Raw genomic sequence first — 13067 nt, forward strand, 5'->3', positions numbered from 1 at the left:
TTTCCTAGCTATGTGACCCTGGGCAAGCCATTTAATTCCCATTTGCTTAGCCTTCGCCCTTTTGTCTTAAGAGTTGTTACTAAGGCAGAAAGTATGGGTTTAAAAAAAAAAACACGCTGCTATCTACAATGATATAAGGAGTTCCCTATTCTAATGAAATCATAGGTCTAGTACAACTTTTACAAATGGGTTTTATGTCTTTTGTTTGTAGATTGCAACTACTTTTGGAAATACTGTTCCTTCTCCTTGCCTCCCTGAAATGGGACCCTCTCTTCTAAGAAAAAAAGTCAAACCAGAATACCCAATACCAATGGCTTTCTGGGTGGGAAGAGGGATGTTTTGGAAAATGAAGATGACATACAATTATATTAAAAAAGATATAAATAAAACATTTTAAGCCATTAAGACCTCAATAGAAAAACAACAAATACTCAACTTGGTAATTACATCTGATGAGGTATGCCACATTCTTACCTAGTAGGCCCCACCACCTCCCTATGAGGGATGGGAGGGTTAAGGGGTGGATTGTGTTTCATTTTTCTGTTCTCCAAGACAGATTATCAGTTTTTCAAACAATTTGGTATCTCAGATCTAGTCATTATCATTTTGCAACAGTAGCCAAGTTAACTCCTCTGGGCCTCAGGTTTCTTAGAAGTAAAATATAGATTATAATACTTGTACTGCTCATTTCAGGGGGGGTTATGAGGAAGGGCTTTTACCAAGTGCTACATAAATACAACTATTATTTCAAAGAGGTATCCTATAAAATCCTATCTGGGTTTCTTGAGGTTACCTCAAAGTGAAAGACATGTTTGTGGAACTAACTTGAATCAGCTACTCTTCCCAACGGCCCTATTTAAACTCCTCCAAGATTGGAAACCTCTACCATGAGCAGAGTAAAGTAGACAAAGACCTAGGTTAAAAATATCTAATCTACAATTTACTAAATATGACTTAAGAAGGTAATTTGGAATTATGCCCAAAGTGTTTTTAAAAGAATGCATGGGGGGCAGCTGGGTAGCTCAGTGGATTGAGAGCCAGTCCTAGAGACGGGGGAGGTCCTAGGTTCAAATCTGGCCTCAGTCACTTCCCAGCTGTGTGACCCTGGGCAAGTCACTTGACCCCCATTGCCTAGCCCTTACCACTACACAGTATTGACTCCAAGACGGAAGGTAAGGGTTTAAAAAAAAAAAAAGAATGCATGCCTTCTGATCCAGCAATACCACTACTAGGTGTATATTCTAAAGAGAAAAAAAATGGGAATGTACCTATTTGTACAAAAATATTTATAGCTGTGCTTTTTGAGGTAGCAAAAAACTGGAAACTATGGGGATGTCCCTTAATTGAAGAATAGCTGAACAAATTGTGATATGATGGTGACAGAATACTATTGTGCTCGAAGAAATGATGAAAAGATTGATTTCTATAAGAACTGAAAGGGCCTACATGAACTAATGTGAAGTGAAATAAGTAGAACCAGGAGAACACTGCATGCAATAACTGAAACATTGTGGGAAGATCAAATGCAATAGGCTTTGCTACTAACAACAATACAATAATCCAGGACAGTTCTGAGGGTCTTATGAAAAGGATGCTATCTATCTACATCTAGGGAAAGAACTGTTGGAGTAGAAATGCAGAAGAAAACATGATTTATCACTTGTTTATTTGGGTATGTGATTTGGGGTTTTGGTTTTTAAAAATTACTCTATTACAAAAATGAACAATATGGAAATAGGTTTTGAGCGATAACATATGTATAATACCTAGTAGAATTACTTGTCAACCACAGGAGAGGGAAGGGAGTCAACATGAATCATGTAACCTTGGAAACTTATGTATAGATTTGTTACTGTAATCAAATGAAATTTTTAAAGATATAAGGATAAAATAATTAAAAATAAACAACTTCAGAGAAGTTATTTAACCTCTAGGGAACTCAGTTTCCTCATGTAAAATGAAGGGGTGAACCAAATGACCTTTGGTGGATGGACTTACACCTTTTAAATCTATAATCTGATTCCTCCCTCTTTATCTTTTCTGCCAAGTCTGCCAATATCCTTTATGACTTCTTCCTTCAAAATGCCAGTCACTTGGTTATTTCCCTTTTCCACTCAATTTCCACTATCACTATCAAAGCAATCCCTAAGATGCACAGTCCAGAAAAAAGCAGTCACCTCCATATAAAAGTGAAATCTAGTTGAAATGAACATCCATGAACTAGTCCAACTCACGTTGCATCATGACTAAGAAAGTGACCAAAAATTTTATCTTTTGACCGGAGATTCCACTGCCAGGCACATACCCCAAGGAAGTCAAGGATAAAAACAAAAGATGTCCCATATATCACAAAATATTCCTAGCAGCACTTTATGTGATAGCAAAAAACTGGATACAAATTGGATAATCAATTGGTGAATGACTAAATTAATTGTGGTACATGAATGTAAAGAAATAAAGCTGCATGTTCATATCAAACTATGAATATGAAAAATACAGATAAATATAGAAATATTAATTGATAATACAAAGTAAAATAAGTGAAGCCAGTAAACCCAATGACTATAACAAACAACAACATAAGCTGTATAACTGAAAGGACCAAGCCAGAATAAAAGAGAAAATTCACCTCCAGATGTTATCTGTCAGACCCAGTTGATGTGTATGTGTAGGTAGGGTATAAAAAAAGGGATATTTGGGAAAGAGATCCGTTTTTCAAAAATTAAAATATAGGATAATGCTAAAAAGAAAACTAAAGGAGAAAAATGCTATGAAATATTTCAGCAAGGATGGGAAAGAATCTGGAGAGGTTTTCCTGACCTCACTATAACAAATATCTTTCTAGTGATCAGAATATTCATTTCTACCAAATACACAGTGTTTATCCAGAATAGTCTGAGGGAAGGATAGAGAAGGAAGCTGAAAACCTCTATGGCTCTCTTTTAAGATTCCAAGACATTTAGAGAGTCTTCTTGATGAGATTTGGGATTGCTTAAATGATAGGAGCTCTCCAGCATCTTCTCAGGATCACACACTAAAAAGTATCTGAGGTTAGATTTGGACCCAGGATCTTCCCCTCTCTAAACTTGGTTCTCTCTCCACTGAGTCACCCAACTGCCCCAATTTTTAAGATTAGGATAGTATTAAGTGTTTTCTGTCTCCCCTGTGGGAGATATCGACCCAGCCTGATGACTTAAGTTGCCTGATGGCAAAGATTATGTCATCTATTTTTATAATTTTTGGTCAAAACATATTAGAATTATAAACATTTATAAACAACCTCTTTAGGGACTGCATGGACAGTACCAATGTCTTATCTTCAGCAGCTAAAAATGATCCATTTTAACATTTATTTGCTTAGTCATCCATTTGGGGTTGATTCTAATTAGCTTTCTTTTTTTAATTTTTAAAATTTATTTTTCTTTTCAATTCCAAATTCTCTCCTTCCCTTCCCCCTCTCCCACTCACCGTGAAGGCATGAAATATGATACCCATTATGAATACAAAATCAGATTTTCACATCTAATTAGTTTTCAAAGGACAGTATCTTTTGGCCTAGTCCACAAATTCTACAGGTCGTTCCTATTTGGAGCCTACAACCACCTAGTAATGTTCCAAATCTACCATCTGGCATACCTAATATGGTACTCTCCAGTCTTTTCTCCCATTAGTATGGGTTCTGTCCTGTGCAGATTTGCTTTCTTCCATACACATAAATCCCTAATGTGGTGCAGGCTCTTACTACCTTCTGCCTGAACTATTAGAATTAATTGCTTTTTGGCGGGTCTCTGCCTCAAGTGTCCCTACTTCAATCCAGATGTCAAAGGGATTTTCCTCAACTACAATCTAGTCATTTCACCCCTTAATCACTGAACTCCAGTAGTTTCCCATTTTCAAAAATACATTTCTGTTTGCCTTTTCAGGCCCCTCATAGGCTAGACCCTTCTACTGGCAAATGTCTTACTATTTACCTCCTTCTACATATTCTATCATCCGGACACTTGCTTTCTTGATGCTTTTCCTCCTCTGACTTTGAGGCAGCCTCATGTCTGGAGTTATCTCCCACCTATCCGCTTCCCAGGCCTCCTTCCAACCTCAGCCCAAATCTTTACTTTCTATAAGAGTCCTGTCTTTCCCACCCACTTTGGTCGGATCATCTTCCTACTACTTGACATATTGTGTGCCCCTAGTCTCCCTCCCTTAGAATGTGAGTTCCTAGAGGGCAGAGAGGGATTGTTGGTTTTCATTATTTTCATTATGTTCCCAGCTCATAGTGTCCACTTAAATGTTGGATGACAAGTCCACACCGTCCATTTATACCCTGCAAAATCTTACCCCCAAGATTTTGTTCAAGGTGGAAGGGAGCTTTTTCCTATCTCCTCCTGGCTAACCCAAATGCTGTTATTCAATCCTGGCTGTCTCTGGTTCAGGCATGACTTTCTAATTCTATTGGAAGTTCTCTTGGCAAAGATCCTGGAGTGGTTTGCCATTTTCTTCTCCAGCTCATTTCACAGATAAGCAAACCGAGGCAAACAGGGATAAGTGACTTGCCCAGGGTCACACAGATTAGAACTCCAGAAGACAAGTCTCCCTGACTCAAGGTCCAGCACTTTAATCATTGTAGCACTTAGCTACCTACGTGGACTATTTTGTATCTGAAACAGTCTTTGAACTCGGGTTTTCCTGACTCCAGCCCTGGCACCACCTAGCTGCCTATCTTTCCATAAAGGTCATTTTAGTACACACTAATACCTCCATCTATAAGCCCCCATGGTTTGGTTTGGCTTTTTTAATAACCTTTACCTTCTGTTTTTGAACCCAGGATCTCCCCCTCTCTAAGTTTGGTTCTTTCTCAACTGAGTCACCCAACTGCCCCAATCTTTAAGATTAGGATAGTATTAAGTGTTTTCTGTCTCCCCTGTGGGAGATATCCACCCAGCCTGATGACTTAAATTGCCTGATGGCAAAGATTATGTCATCTATTTTTATATATACATTTTTTGTCAAAACATAAGAAATAGCCCTGCTTGGTTTGGCTGCACGCTTCCGTGACCCCTGCTATGGGGGAGCCTGAGGCAGGCGCCTAGCTGGTATCAGGGAAGGGGATGGATGGGGAAGGAAGAAGTGGGCTCCCTGGACAACCCAGATCAAAAATGGTGCAGATCAAGGCTTCCATCAGGCTCTCTCCACTGTATACATCCAGCCTGGAAGAAACAGGGAGAGCCAGTCCCAAATAGAAATGAAAAAAACATTTTTTTTTAAAACAACACTGGAGTCAGAATTTGCTTTTGTGCTAGGCAGTCAGTCTGTGTCCTGGATCACCAACCCTGGAGTTAAGAAGGCTCCTCTTTAAATCTGGCCTTAGACACTCACTAGCTGTAAGTGACCTGGGCAAGTCACTTAATCCTCTTTGCCTCAGTTTCCTATCAGTGTGTAAAACAAAGGAGTCAGAAGACCCGAAGGTGGGCCCAGCTACTTGAATACATGGGACCTCTGGCTAACCATTTATCCCAGCTTCATCATCTGGACAATGAGGGAATTGGATTAGACAATATCTTCTTTAATTCCTTCAGCTCTAAATCTTAAAATCCTCTAGAGGCAAGACACTGGAGTTATTGAGTAAGGGAATGGTAAGTATGACTTGTTTTTTAAGAAAATCACTTTAGCTCTCCCAAGGCTATTTAGGGTTAGTATTTCCAAACAAGTCAGACCACTTCATTGTTAAAATGAAAATAGCATTAAAAAGGTTTTAATAAAAAGGGAGGGGAGGGGGCAGTTGGGTGGCTCAGTGGATTGAGAGCCAGGCCTAGAGAAAGGAGATCCTGGGTTCAAATGTGACCTCAGACATTTCCCAGTGGTATGACCCTGGATAAGCCACTGCACTTACCACTCTTCTGTCTTGGAACCAAAACATAGTATTGATTCTAAGGTAGAAGGTAAGGGTTTAAAAAAAAGGGGGGGTGGGGGGGAAGAAGAGCACAATATAGCTAAAGGATAGTAAAGCAAAAAGAAGGGGAGTTGAAATCTGAGGACCAGAGTTCAAATTTTTGACTTTGAGCAAGTCGCCTCCCTTCTTCTACGGGTCTCAGTTTCTTCATCTAAAATATGAAAAATCTAGCAACTAGGCAGCAAACACTTATTAAGTGGAATGTCCAAGAATAGCCAAAGGGGCAGTTAAGTGGCTAGAGATGGGAAGGCCTTGGTTCAAATCTAGCCTCATGATACTTCCTAGCTAAATGACTCTAGACAAGATTTTAGCACTAATCTCAACTGCCTAGCCCTTACAAAATCTCTACCTTGGAACTGATATTTAGCATCAATTCTAAAAAAAGGTAAGGGTTTTTAAAAACAAAAATAAAAATAAAAAAGAATAGCAGAGAGGCCAATGTCACTGGATGGATGACTAGGTTACAAAAAGCTCTGAATGCCAAACAAGATTTTCTTTTTGATGCTAGGTGCAACAAGGAGGCACTGGAATTTAGTTGGGGGACTAAAGCCAGAGTCTAGATTAGATTACCAGTAAGATCCCTCCCAATTCTAAAGAGAGGAATCCCTAATGCTTGGATTTTGTACAACAGTGGTTTTAACCCCAATATATCTTGTCTGAAAAAGCCTGTAAAAGACACAGAGACAAAATGGAGTAGGCTTTCAATCAGTGGCCCCCAGGGCCCAGGCTAAACATCTAAAGAAAGCAGCACAGGAAAAGGTACTTCCCTTTTGGGGGTTTTTTTTTTCTGTTTTGTATTGTTTTTTTTTAAAGAGAAAAATTCAGACCTGCAGGTGACATTCTGGGCCAAACTAAAAATCAAAACCACTGTCTATTTGAAATAAAATTTCTTAAAAAGAGAAAGTTGTTGCTCAAGTAAAGTTTATTATCAGCCAGGGATGGATCCCTTTAGTCTCCAGCCCCTTGAGAATCTCTTGACTTTTAGCTACAATCAATTATTCCAAGGTGAACCCAACAGAAATAAGAGAATTTTCAAAGCTAGGGGGTAGCCCTGGAGTTGATCTAGATTTGTTTCTCTGACAGACAGCTGAGTTTTTGGAGCCATCATCCCTTGACCTTGAGGCTCAAACCTCATCTATAGTAGCAGTTAATGGCAGCCTTTGTCCTTCCTCCCAGATCCAATCCACTTGTGACTTTTGCCTGAAGTTTTAGATGCAGAGGAGCAAAATCAGATCCACCTCCATCAAAGCCTGATTTCAGTCTTTCTGCCATGACAGAAGCAGAGATGGATCTGACTAGCCCACAGCAGCTTACCAGAAGGCTTATTTGACACCCAAAGGTCCTGAGGAATAGGTAAGGGCCAGGTAAGCAGCACGAGAGGCCCCTTTGGAGGGGCAGTTTCCCTCCCTTCCAAAGGTTTTCTTAACTCATCAGGATTTATGGCACTGAGAGCAATTACCTAGCTAGATACACCAGTTCTCTTCCTGCCACACTAAGACTCTTCCTCAGTAGCAGGCAGTGGTGGTCCAGAGGAGCTGGAAAATGTAAACTCTCATTCCCAAGGATGTGTTAAAATGACAAGATTGTTTGTCTACCTGGCAATCTTCCCATTTGGTGTCTGGTCTCCCACTGCTTGATCACATACATAGCTCCAGCTAGCAAAGTCAAGCCATTTCTCAATAGCTATCGGAGAGCAAAGAAGCTAACTTGATACAGACTCCATGGAGAGTCCAAAGACAAGCACTCTGGGGGGTGAGAGGGAAGAATCTTCCTGAAACATGGGAAGAGGCCATGCAAATAAGCACAGAGCCAATCTACCAAACAAGTGGTATGCATTCAGTAAATGGAGCACACCAACTTCAGTTCCTATCCGAATAATCATCATTTAAAATGCAATATTCAAGGGCAGCTAGATGGCTTAGAGGATCAAGCACCAAGGGTTCAAATAAGGCCTCAGACACTTCCTAACTGTGTGACCCTGGGCAAGACACTTAACCCCATTTGCTTTGCCCTTGCCCTTCTATCTTTGAAGACTCTTTAACTCTTTCTAAATTTAAAAAAAAAAAAAGCAATGATCACTGAATCAAGAAGACAAGGGTTAAAATCCCATTTTCCACACTTAATTCCTGTGTCTATCCCATGGCAGATCTCAATCTCTCTAAACCTCAATTTTCTAATCCATAAAATGAGAGTGGTATTTATAAGCACTACTTGCACAGGATCAAGTTAAACCAATACATATAAATCACTTTACAAGCCTTAAAGCACCATATAAATGCCAATGAATAGTATTACCATCATCACTATTTTCCAGCTAGGCCATGAGCTGGTATAGTATACATGTACTGAACTTCATCCTCTACGCTCAGGGAGCATTACCCAGGAGGGCATGTGACAAGGACTCAGAGATTAAGGGGTAAAAGGTATAAAATCCAAATGAAAGCCATCTAATACATGCTTACTGACCGCCTTAGGAAGAGAGAGAGAGAAGGATTGGACTTGTTCCCCAAGAAACAGGAGAGGGCAAAACTGAGACCTAGAGGCTTCAGAAGTCAGAGGGATGGAGACTAGCTTAATAATGTAAGGAAGAAATTATTTATAATTAGTGCTGCACCGATGTAAATGGGCTGGCAAGGTAATGAGTTCTCCAGTGTGGCACCGAGGAAAAAAAGAGGGCTCCTGAGTCAGCCTTTGGAAGGATGGTTCAAATCTGGCCTCTGGAACTAGTTCTGTGACTCAGGGCAAGGCACTTAACCTCTCACTGACCCAAGCAACTCAAGCTACTGAACAGTTGCCATCAGTAGAGTTTCCTCATAGGATTTCCCTACATAGATCAAGTTACAGGTCCAGATACAGGGAAAAAAAATCCTTATGATTAGGGTCACCCTAAAATGAAATGGCTTATACTATGAAATGAGTTCCAAATTTTGGGGGGAGAAAGACTGAATCTCTGAATATCACCCAAGCTGGAAGGCAGCAGCCACCCAAGGGTGGGATCCCACTACTGATTAACAAAGGAGTTCTAACCTGCTCCACTTCCTATTTGGGCCAATGTATCCTTTCTTGCTTGTAGCCACCAGCTCCCAAGTTTTCATCATATTAATGAAGACACCGGATTAACTTTAGCTAGTTCAAGTGATTCATCCATCTCAATAGCAGGGATTACAGACTTGTGCCACGGTGACAGCTCAAAAACCACTTTCCAAAAAATGGTGGAGTCAATTGGAAATGACCCCATCAAATCCCTGCTACTCTCATATTCTTCCAGTTCCAAAAGAACAAAACTTTGCTAGACCCAAAGGGATTCTTTTGGTAAACAATCATGCTCGGATCTCAAGACTGGAAAGCTTCAGAGTTGGAAGGGCAAGTCAGTATCTGCTATTAAGCAACACCCTATCTAGAGGCTGCATAATAAGTTACATAAAGCAGCTCTGGCCTCCCCAAGCTTTAACTTCTGCCTGAAGGTGAGTGGGGGGGGAGGGGGGAGGTAGGAGAGACTCCTGACAGCCCTACTACAGAGGGCCAAGATAGACAGCCCAAGGTTACCTGGGGAATCCCAGGACCAGCTAGCCTAACTTCGGAGATACGGTGACTCTTCCAACCTGGCACCGAAAGAGAGATCTACGGGGGAAAGAAGCTGCTGATCTCAGAAATGCCTGCATTCTGGCTGGACTCTTGATTTTCATCACTCCGCCTTTGTTTAGATATGTACCAATCCTAAAATTATTTAAATTTAATTGCCATGAGAAAGAGGTGACATTTAAGTCAGGAAGCCTGTGTTCTAACCCTAGATCTGCTCTCCAATAGATGTGACCTTGGGCAAGGGGACTTGGGGGGGGAAGAGGGTTTTAACATAGGATCTAACAATTTCTGAATTGGAAGGGGCCTTAGTGGCCATTTAATCCAATATGTACCCCCCCAAAACCCTCTACCAACAACTGAAGCCCAGTTCCAAGATAGTCTATTTCCCAGCTTTCTGGCTATCATAAAGTTCGTCGAAGGCAATTGTCAAAGACTTAAGAATTACAGGTATCCTGACCTTCCCTGGGTCCACACACCCGTGGTTTCATTGAGGCGGCCTGAGTAGGCCCTTAAACTACCCCTAATTCCTCTGGGCTCAGGGGCCCCAAATCAAATATCCAAGCCTGTAATTGCAGCAAGGGAAAAATCCGGACGCCCCACGGTTCCAGCCTTTCTCCTGAGGGATTTACAAAATGCCATCACAAAAGCCTCGGGGCCCTAGTAAAGGGGGAGGAGAGGCTGCTCGCACTCAGCTGACTCACGCCGGCGACAGGAATCTGGGCGAAGTGGTAGGGGAGGCGTTGAGAAATATACAAATTGCTGAATACCAAGAGTAGTGAAACGCTCCAGGTGTGGACAACTAGAAGTCTCGAATAAATAACGCTGGGGCTTGGAGCACCCTGCCCCGCCGGCCCAGGGCTCTCCCACCCCACCCCACGCCCCAGACCTAAGATTCTGGGACCGAAAAGGCAAACCATTCTCACTTCTGGCTACCGGGCTACAACTGAGGGAGAACCCTAGGCAGCCGGCCTTGGGGCGCAGGCATGCCCTCCTAGGCCAGTGTCCACCAGTCTCCAGCACCCGAGTGTCCCAGGGATCCCCGAAGCGGCCAAGTGGAGTGAGGCGGGGCGGCGCCTCCCAGCCCCGAGCCAGGAACTACAAACTCAGAGAGAAAGGGAAAGGCTCGGCCGCTGCCCCAGCCCGGGTGGCTCTACCCCATCCGCACAGGGTGGGCACAAGCCCCATGCGTCAGGGGCGCGAAGCGAGGTCCAGGGGCACAGGGCCGGGTAGGCGCTCGGCGCGGGAGCTGGAAAGGAGGGCGTCCCCTCCAGGGGTGCCCCGTCGCCGTGCGGTACTCACTGAGCCACAGTTCCAGCGCTGCCACCCCCTGGGACTCCGACTCCGGCTTGGCGGCCGCCGCCATCTAGCTGCGCTCCCCAGCTTCGTCAGGTGTAGGCGCCGCCGTCCCAGCGTTTTAAGGAACTTGGTGACGCGGCAACCCCGGGGCGGGCAGCGCGTGACGGGTCGCGGCCCCAGACACGTGAACCTCCCCCCAGGCCCGGGAATCCCCTCCTCCTCCTTCCCCTCCCCCTCCCTCTCCTCCTGGCCCTGGCCTCGGCCCCTCCGCCCTGGGGCCCTCAAGGCCAGGGACCGGTGCCCTCCTGCCAGCTTCCAGGATGGCTTTTTTGCCTCCAAATTTCATAATGTTTTAGTAATTATTCTAAGACAGAAGGTTGAGCGCTAGACGTTGGGAGTTAGTTAAGTGACTTGCCCAGGGTCACACAGTTGAGAAATGACGAAGGTCACATTTGAACCCAGTTCCTCTCCACTCCACATCTGCCGCTCTATTCGCTGGGCTAACTAGCTACCTCTTCCACATTGACTTTGAGTAAAAACCGATGAGGGGTTGGAACTGGCAGCAGCCCCTCTGATACTAGAGCCATCAGCTTTTGGAACAACCCCGGAAGCCAAATTTGCCACCCCAAACTGTTTAATGGGGCCATGTACTGGGTGCATGGTAGAATCACATCCAATGTTAGGCAGACCCAGGCTGCTAACACTGGCTAAAAATGTCCAATTCCATCTCAACCTCAGGTCTGCTGAATGTCAGGCCAACAGCAACAAAGCCTAGGGCCAGGGGTATCTGGGTCCTTTCTTTGTAGGCTGCAGAGGGTTCATTAACTTGTTTAGGGAGAAAAGTTGCATCTTTCTTCTTAATAACCTCTGATTACCTTTGTAATCTTATGCTTTATTTTAGGCATTTAAAAACCTTTTTCTGAAAAGTCCCCATGTCTGGATTGCCAAAAGGTGTATGACGAGAAAAGTTAAGAACTGAACTAAAGAAAAGGTCATGCTTGCCCCCCAACCCACAGGTCAACTGAAAAGGAGCTGTGGTCTCTGTTGGAGAGATGGGCAACAGCGGGCTTGGAACAGTTGCAGAAGCTGTCAAACTCATTCTATGTGTCCTGGTAGTTTTCCTTAACTTCTCCCTTTGAGAGATGAGAAGGCGTAGGGGAGAAGACATGGGGGGGGAGAGGGGTAATCAGTTATTGTGCCTGCTATGTGACAAGCACCATGTTGAGCACTTTACAAATATGATATACAAAGAAAAGACATCAATATACAATCAAACCAATAGAATCCTGCCATCTGGCATTAATGAAACCTTGTTTTTTTCTGAATTTCCTCTTCAAGGATGGCTGCTTCTGTCATACTTCCTGATATAGAAGACCAGGAGCTGTTAGCATAGATTTTGATCCCAATAGCCATTTTAAAAGCTCCTAACCACCATAACTCAGCAGTCACCTACCCTCCTTTAAAATTCACTCCATACTGTCGGTGTCCTGTGACTTCCTGTCACTTCCCTTCCTGCCTAATCGATTCAGCCCTGAGATTCTGTATCCTAGTCCCACAGTTCCATCTCCTTACCCTCTCATATTCCTCTCTCCTGTCTACCTCAGATACACAAAAAGGTTAGCAAACATTAGACCTCTTCTCCCAACACAAAAATGAATTTGTCCTAGAAGCTACAGCTGTGCTTCTACAGTGATGACTACAGATATCCAAGGTCCTGGCTGGTTAAGTTTGGAGACTCCTTAGAAGGTCCATAACATACCTGGTGGTAAACTTTTGGTTTCAGTAACTCAAGCCAGTTGATGACATGTGGGATATGTGCAATCTGTGTCAGCAATGGGAGTGCACTCCCATCAATGAAATAAAGAGATCTTTTGAAATGGTTCTTGTTATAATGGGGCTACTCTGCTTTTATGGAACCTAAAAACTTGGTTTTTGGCAATACAGGAGGCTTCTATGTTCTAAATATAGTCTATATTCTATAAAAATCTGAGAACAAAATAAATTGCTAACACTGGAGTTAAACAGTTATGAAGTGTTATGAATTTCATGCCCTCCATCATGTCAAACAGAAAAGGAGCTGGGGAGGAAGTGAGGGGAAAGAACCCCCCCCATCCAAATAAACTTTACTGAATCAATTTTTGGATCTTTTTTAATAAGGCACGTCACTTCCTCTCTCTTCCTCTTTCCCTGGAGAGGTGATTCTGGCTGAGAGTGTGTTAGACGTTTTGACATCTCGGAGTGT

The 13067-nt window shown here is 43.0% G+C and overlaps 1 protein-coding gene across 5 annotated transcripts in view; it reads right to left on the reverse strand.

The window, feature by feature from the left end:
• Positions 1-10990, reverse strand: part of GGA2 (golgi associated, gamma adaptin ear containing, ARF binding protein 2) — a 42182-nt gene extending 31192 nt beyond the window's left edge. The window contains exon 1 of one of the 5 annotated variants that reach the window (XM_056806084.1): positions 10829-10990. In XM_056806084.1, coding sequence (XP_056662062.1) covers positions 10829-10892 — 64 coding nt within the window. In that variant the 5' untranslated portion in view covers positions 10893-10990. The remainder of the gene's footprint in view (positions 1-10828) is intronic. The other 4 variants (XM_056806083.1, XM_056806081.1, XM_007498775.3 and 1 more) reach the window with 4 other exon arrangements.
• Between the last annotated feature and the right edge of the window lie 2077 nt (positions 10991-13067).

Source organism: Monodelphis domestica, chromosome 7 (assembly GCF_027887165.1).
Source record: "Monodelphis domestica isolate mMonDom1 chromosome 7, mMonDom1.pri, whole genome shotgun sequence".
In the NCBI taxonomy this organism is placed as follows: domain Eukaryota; kingdom Metazoa; phylum Chordata; class Mammalia; order Didelphimorphia; family Didelphidae; genus Monodelphis; species Monodelphis domestica.